Genomic DNA, 7,586 nt, shown 5'->3' on the forward strand with positions numbered 1-7,586 from the left:
CTACGCAAAATTTCCCATTACTCAGTGAAACCTAGCTCTCTGCTGCTGTGGTTAATGGAGAGCTGAGGAAGGTATACTTTTCTACCCAAATTTGCCGCACTTCCATGAAGACTAGATAGTTTTCTGAAGTGCATGTTACAATGCAAACAGAAATAATAGGCTGACGTAGAAATGATGAAGCGGAGACAGTCATAATGTATATGCGGGTGTGCATACTGCATCCCCAAGGACAGTTTCAATGTCAGTACCTGGCTAGGAAATGCTACTATTAACACTGCCCCTGCAGGCTTAATTGGATTCCTTGTACTTTTAATTACAGGACCGCATTCTACTTTTTGCACAGAGTCCATTCCAAGTTCTTGACACAGAGAGTCAGAACAACTTTTGACTTTAATCTCTCTAGCACAGCTACTGGCTTATTGTCTGTAATCGCTATTTTTGGAGAAGGGACAAAACCAAATATTCTCACATATTTTGAATGAGATTTGCATATCTGCTTGTTTTCTTGCAATCCCTTTCAAGGGCATATGGGCCCAAGGCATTGGAATCTAATTTACAAATCAGTACTGCAGTCCTTCACCAACTGCGCCCAATACACCGGCTCCCAGAACAGCTGTGATGCTGCTACCAAAAGCACAGATTAGCTAGCAGGTGCCGGCACCGAGAGAAACACTGAACGTGGTAATTTTCTGTAGTAGTTGAGTGCTGCAGTCCTTACCCATCACATAATTCAGAGAAACCAGCATGGGATTCCCCATGAAGATATGAGTGACAACCCCATGCCTGGGGAGAGAGTGAGATCTGAAGCCGTACTGCTTCACACCAGTGCTGACAGAGTGGCATGGGAGCAAAACAACTGTGACATGGGAGTCAGGACCCACATGCGCAGGTTGTTTGTAATTTTATAACTTTGCTTTTGGTATTTCTCTTCATTCTCAGCTTAGTAACACATAATGGACTAAGAGGCATTCTGCACTGGAACATTGCTTTTGCTTTTTTCTACTTTATCCCTTCAGACAAGGATGTCAATGTTATTTGCAGAAATTATTGAACTACTTTCTGAAGATTGTATTTGCCTTTATTTGCCATTAATAATTTGTGTTAATGAATTATTTTTATTTTCTTGCTCTCTTTTTCTTTCTTTTTTTAGGTTTCCAAATGGCTGATCCTTTTCTATATGATACCGGAGAAAGATCTTGGTATGGGTGCCTTGGACATGAAGTACAAATTGAGCACATCAACGCATATGTTTGTAGACCATCTTTTTTCACAGACAAAGCTGTGATTGTGATTCATGATATATTTGGATGGCTGTTCCCAGACATTAGATACATAGTCGATTTGATTGCAGGTCATGGATACATGTAAGCAACTCTCTTTCCTATCTTCCTCTTAAATGCGCTAATAGATCACCAAGCCCAAAGCTAAGCTTGGCATATGACGTTTCCCATACACACAGGGCAACCATAACATTTCAGTCTGAGTGAATAAAAATGCAAAGGGACAAAATGTTTCCACGAGGACACCAAAGCTACTAAAATTGACCCATCAAAAATGGCTACCTGAGCACAAAGCCACATGGAGTGTCACAAAGTGCCAGTGCTTATGTGGCAGCATGGGTGATTAAAAGACAAATGTTGGTATCTATCTTTAAGTTGTATAAGCTTTTCAGAATGAGACCTTTTGAACAGTTGCTTTAGTTTTTACTAGCAAAGATATATGTATGTATTTATATAGAATCAGGAGGGTTGCTTAATCCCTTTACTTTTGTATTAACAGTGTCTAAGGAAATAATGAGAGTTTATTTGTGGTGGTTTTTTTCCATAGAAAGACATATACTTTTAGCTCTGCTGATTGCCAGAAGAGGATGAGTAGAATATGATTCAGATAGTAACCATGTAGATGTGTACTCTGGAGTAGAAAAGACATTAGGAGACATTTAGACCTCCACAGATTCTCCCCACCTGAATGTGAAAATTGACTTGATTCCATGTCTCACACAGAACTGTCTGCCCAGACTTCTTCAAGGGGACAGACCCCTGGAAAACTACTGATCACTGGGCTGACTTTGCTGACTGGATGAAAGATCACGATCCTATGAAAGTAGACAAGTAAGATGTGTATTTGCACTTGAACTTCAAAGAGCAGCCAGCAAATGAGGGGAATTTGTATGAAACTTTATAAGTGGCACCTCAGAGCAGGGCAAGCTGGCTGCATGTACACAATTGCTTATCCTGTGTGGTTCTGGGCACTGTCTTGGCTGGGATTTTGAAAGCATTATCTGCTCTGTCCATCACTTTGCTTACTGTCCCCATCTTGTTTTCCTGGGCCTTTTTCTAACTATGTCATACTGGCTGCACAGTCTCATAGCCAGTGTTTCACAGGCTATGAAATACCCAGCACTTTCACCCACAAGTGCTGATTCTGCCTCCAGTTCCTCAAGATAAGGACGAAAACTCTTCCACAAGTGCTCATGTTATCTGCCAGTTCTCACTTGCCCATCTTGCTTTCTGCCTTGTAGATAATGATAGGTGCAGACAATATTCTCCTGAGCAGCATTAGATAAAAATTTGCAAGACTGCCCAAAACCTAAGATACATCTGATCAACTATACTGTTTTTCTCAACGTGAAATAGAGGGCCCACTATCAGTAGAGCCTAGCAGTGCCTGTAGCAAGGCTTCCCTGAATTATGGGAGGCGTTACTGTTTCTTCCGCATCTATCACCACAACCTAAAACTGCAGAAGATGATAGTGAGGCAGTGACACCCTATTAATCAGCTATCATCTTGTAAGCCACAAGTATTCTGCTGACCCTTTCAAGAGGCCCCAGTGGTCACAGCCTAACTTCAACATCTCTCAGCAAAGCTTTTGACCATATAGTTGCAGCAGCTGTGACCGAATTTTTTGAAAAAATGACTAACACCTGTAAAAAATCCTACTCCAAAGAGTGAGCAGATATGTGGGCACTGTCTTAAACGATTAAGGCCTCAAGGACATGCCTGTGCTGTCTTTTGACAGTTCATTTGTAGCTGCCCTCAAGGTCAGATCTGTTGCTCTTTCAGAGCACCAAGAATGCAACACGCCCATGACTCAGTACCCCTCCAAACAAATCAAACCTGAGAGAGCTCATCTGTTCGGAGTGCACATGCTACCGGCTTAGGACACGATCTCCTGATCGTGTCACTCTCGTACTGCTTTTTTGTCAGCCTAACCAAACCTGTGATGACCATACTAATGTGCATAATATTTGAAAATGTACTTATTAGTATATGCGGTCTGCATTTAAAATTCATGTAAAAGTCTGTAGATAATAAAAAATGTAAAACTGTTGAGACCTAAGAAGTTAGCAGTTAAAAAAAAAAATTACCTGCTCTGGCCTACGTTAAAAACAATTTGCATATTTTTTGCATTATACTTCGTGCAATACCTGTTTTTTAAACATTATATTTACTGACAGTTTAATTTTCAGTAATTGCTACTTTAGTATAGTATTATTGCATGTGGGCTTGGTAGGATATTTTAATAATTAACTCATGCAACAGGAATGACATACTCAAGATAAAGCTTTATCTAAATGGGTGGACTCCATAGAAATAGCACAGTGAAGCTTATCTATTCCTACAATCCATAATGCAAGGTGTTGTTCTACTTGCAGATATGTCTTGTCTTTAGTTGTCCTGTCCTAGACAAAGTGATTCAATTAAAAAATTGCTTCTTTTGAAAACAAAGGAGCAGGTCACAATTCAGGTAAGTATTTAACTACCTACACCTGAACTTCCCTAAACTGGGACCAGAGATGTTCACTCCCATTTAAGAATAGAAGCCACTGCTCTGGGCTGAAACATGTTTTTTAAGTAGTCTCTGCTTTAAATGATTGGGGGTGCAGACGCAGAAAAAGTCATGTATCTCTTTAAATTTACTTCTTAAGTTGTCAAGTATTGATTCTGCAATAGATTCCTTAGTTTACTTTTGTTTATATGTCTTAGGGAAGCTGATGTTGTCTTGAAGTATCTAAAGGAACAATGCGGTGCAAAGAAGATTGGTATCGTTGGGTTTTCCTGGGGTGGAATGGCAGTACATCACTTGATGCTGAAAAATCCTCAATTAACCGCTGGGGTGTCCCTCTATGGTAGTGTAGAACACATGAAAACTTTCATGGGCTCACATGACTATGCATAGTTTGTATTGCTTTGTAACAATTTCTGTAAATACTCAACTCAAAGGTGAGTTGCAGATTTTAATTATGGTTATTGCAGCAATATGCTATATTGGTATAAAAATTTAAGAATGCTGTAAACCAGAAAAAAATTGCTTCCTTTTGCATGGTAATTTTCTAATCTTTTTTTTAAGTGCTTGGAGAGTGGGGAAATGTATTTTCCAAATGCTTTTTTCTCCATCCAAATAGAAACTGTCCTGATCTAAAAAATGTACATAACGAGTAAACCTAAATAGAAATTTTGTCTTTTAATTTGCCATTTATCTTGCGAGAATGTTAACGTCACTAACAGACTGTTTCTCAAAAACATTATAGGAATAATTAGGGACTCTGAAGAAAGATACAATTTACTAAATCCCACATTTTTCATTTTTGGTGAGAAAGACCACACTATTTCTTATGATCAGGTAAGCTGTTGTACTGGAAATGCTTTTTCTTTCCTCATAGTTCTTTTATCCCACACAGAAATCCTAGCTTGTTAGAAACCAGATACAGAAAATCAAACAGACCGGATTGTTTTGCTTGTATTTCAACTTCCCCCATATCTTGGTTAGGTTATTCAAAGCCTCTTTTTTGAGGTGAGAAATGCAGTAAAGACCAGTCATTGGTCTCTGAGTGGCTGGACAAGCAGAGTGTGAAATTGGGCAGGGAGATCCAACTGGTATGAGCCTAACATCTCAAAAACTTGGATATTACTGCTATGGTTGAGAGAACAGGTAGTTAAACCACTGAATTTGGACGTTGAATGCAAAAAATAATAATTTCAGCCTAGGAGCTGAACTTTCTGATGATATGGACCAATGACTAATTGCTTTTGGTACAAGAAGACAGAATGAACTGTGTTAGAAGAGTAGGCGTGAATTTTAACTAAGATGATGACAACTTGTGGACTCTGTTTTGACTGCTGGCTGCCATCTGTATTCTGATATAACCCCTGTTGTAAGTGTATCTGAGAGGCTGGATAAATATATAGGTAGGAAACTGGTGCCCTCTTCTGTGTGTAACTTCTTTCTCTTCAGTGACCAGGAAAATATACCACCTCTAGCATAGTTGGTTGTGTAGGAGTAGGGTCTAGCTGGGGAACTGGCAGTGTGCTCTGGGAATGCAGAATCCAATCAATATTTAATTCTGTGTTATTCAGCATGTTGATCTGTACCTCAAGTATGTGTCTCCTCTGCAGAGGAAAACAAATCCTTCACTCCCTGCCCCCTTTCTGTGGTGAAAGTGTCTTTTTCCCAGGGGCACAGTTTTCATAAATACATTTTTTCCATCATGTGTTACACATTGAAACCATATCTTTTTCTCCTGAAGTTGTCTCTCTGAGCTACCTGTGCAGATTGTGTAAGAAAAATTCCTGTATTTAAAAAAAAAAAAAAAAAATCCTAGAATCATAGAATTGTTTAGGTTGGAGAAGACCTTTAAGATCATCCAGTCCAACCATTAAATTGCAAATCCATCCATCCTCAAATGCATTGTTTTCTGCACTGAGCAATAAAGGGCTCTGTGGAAAAAAAAAATGTGAACATGAAATAAATTACAGTACTGTCTCTAATCTGTAAAATGGGTAGAATTAAGCTTGCAGGGGCAAAATAAGTGTTCATTCTCCTATTTTCTGACTTTTTAATGGAAATGAGCACAAAAGTGTGTCTACACATGTATACAGGTACATAATCATATGATTAGTACTCTGTGTGTAAGCATGTGTGTACTTATCAAAAGATTGTGTAGGAACAGTGTCTGGTTTTTGTACCGTAAACTAAAAATACCCCTGTGTTTTCTTAAACTCTGTTACTAAGCCTATCAAAATATTTTGGACTGAGAGTCACTGAGGTTTAGGGAATATGTTCTCTCAAGATCAGAGCTTAAAATCAGGTTGCAAGCCATATTAAGTCTCTGAATAGAAGTGCATCTGTTCCTTTATGGCAATGAGATTTACAAAACTGTCTTTGCAGTAACTGTTGAGGTTCTCAGACTCATCCGTACTTCTAAAAAACATTTCAGTATTACATTCCAAAGAGGGGTTTTCTCATCTGTTGAGCAACAGAACCTGCTTCAAGTGTGACACTCGAGAAAAGACAAAGGTGTAGCCATATGAGGAACAGCAAGTTCGGCAAACTTAAAGAAAAGCCACAATGTAATGGGATAATGCTTTCTTTTACAGATCACCTTACTGGAGGAGAAGTTGAAACAGTACTGTAAAGTTGCGTATAAAATTAAAGTTTATCCTGGACAAGTTCATGGGTTTGCACAGTTGAAGCCAGAAGATATGAAACCTGATGATAAACCTTATATTGAAGAAGCTAGAAAAGATATGATTGATTGGATCAAAATGTTTATTTGACAAAAGCATAAAGTAACGCTAGGCTTCATGATCAGTATTTGGTTTAATTAAATCTTAGAGAAGAAAATGGTCATGGGAAAACCATCTGGTTTTGAAAATTGTCACAAACAAAAATAGGAATATTTAATTTATAGTTCTTAATTATTTTTTTACAAGATTTAAACAAGATCGTGAAATCAAAGTTGGACTAAAGGATGATTAGGCATTAAAAGTTGATTGAATTTATCTCGCTTTGTATTTGCTTCATTATTCTGCGTTATTACATCAATAGTAATGATATTGTTTATGCATTTGTCTATGCTAGTGAGCATGACTTCATCCTGACTTTATCTGAGTAGCTTCAGGATTTAATTTGGTATGATGATTGGTGGTCATAGGTGTTAACACAGAAATGCCCTGCTTTTGCATACAGACTTCTTTTTTTTATTAACTACAAAACATTTGTCTCTGATATACTGCTGTACTGAGCAGAATTTCCCATGTGTGAAACAAATATTTGGCTGTGTTAAGGAGTTAGGAGGAATGATGTTAGGTGGCAACCTCCAGGTATTCCCTTGGCAATGTTAAGAAGGGCACTTCTAGTATTCCTTCATCAACATCACGGAAAAACATAACCAGTCCCTCCTGGCTGTGGAAGTAAGCCAGGCATGAATGCTGTGGAAACAGTGGGTTTATTGTCCTGGTCCAAACTGTAGTAATCAGGTACGGGGCTAACAAATAGGTACCCCAACGCAGTCCTGATTATATTGTTTGCTTTATGGTATATCCCTTGTTCCTCTCTCAAGTTCTTCCCCTTTATCACCACAAGTACACAACATATAAACATCAATAAACATCCCTGTTTACTCTTACTGCACTGGCTCCAGTTTTGCTGACCTGCTGCCCTTTTAAAAAATTTTTTGGTATTTTTTAAATTTTATTGCCTTGGTAATGACTTGGCAACTTGTGTTTACTCAGAGATCCTCTAAGGGACCCATATCCCTTTTTATTTTCTACAGCATCTGTCAGTTTCTCACACTGTTGCCTTA

General features: G+C 38.4%; 1 protein-coding gene across 1 annotated transcript; it reads left to right on the forward strand.

Moving 5' to 3' along the window:
• Positions 1-1,158: 1,158 nt before the first annotated feature.
• Positions 1,159-6,558, forward strand: LOC104030408 (carboxymethylenebutenolidase homolog). Its single transcript, XM_009482105.2, has 5 exons — positions 1,159-1,364; positions 2,004-2,111; positions 3,988-4,130; positions 4,533-4,624; positions 6,379-6,558. The coding sequence occupies exons 1-5, from the start codon at positions 1,159-1,161 to the stop codon at positions 6,556-6,558; spliced, it is 729 nt and encodes a 242-aa protein (XP_009480380.2).
• The last annotated feature ends 1,028 nt before the right edge of the window (positions 6,559-7,586 follow it).

The sequence above is a fragment of the Pelecanus crispus genome, chromosome 2 (assembly GCF_030463565.1).
Source record: "Pelecanus crispus isolate bPelCri1 chromosome 2, bPelCri1.pri, whole genome shotgun sequence".
In the NCBI taxonomy this organism is placed as follows: Eukaryota; Metazoa; Chordata; class Aves; order Pelecaniformes; family Pelecanidae; genus Pelecanus; species Pelecanus crispus.

Coding starts and splice junctions, on each gene's coding strand:
- LOC104030408 (XM_009482105.2), top strand. CDS start 1,159: ATGGCTGATCCTTTTCTATATGATACCGGAGAAAGATCTTGGTATGGG. Junction 2,112..3,987: donor GATCCTATGAAAGTAGACAA/GTAAGATGTGTA, acceptor TATATGTCTTAG/GGAAGCTGATGTTGTCTTGA. Junction 4,625..6,378: donor ACACTATTTCTTATGATCAG/GTAAGCTGTTGT, acceptor TTTCTTTTACAG/ATCACCTTACTGGAGGAGAA.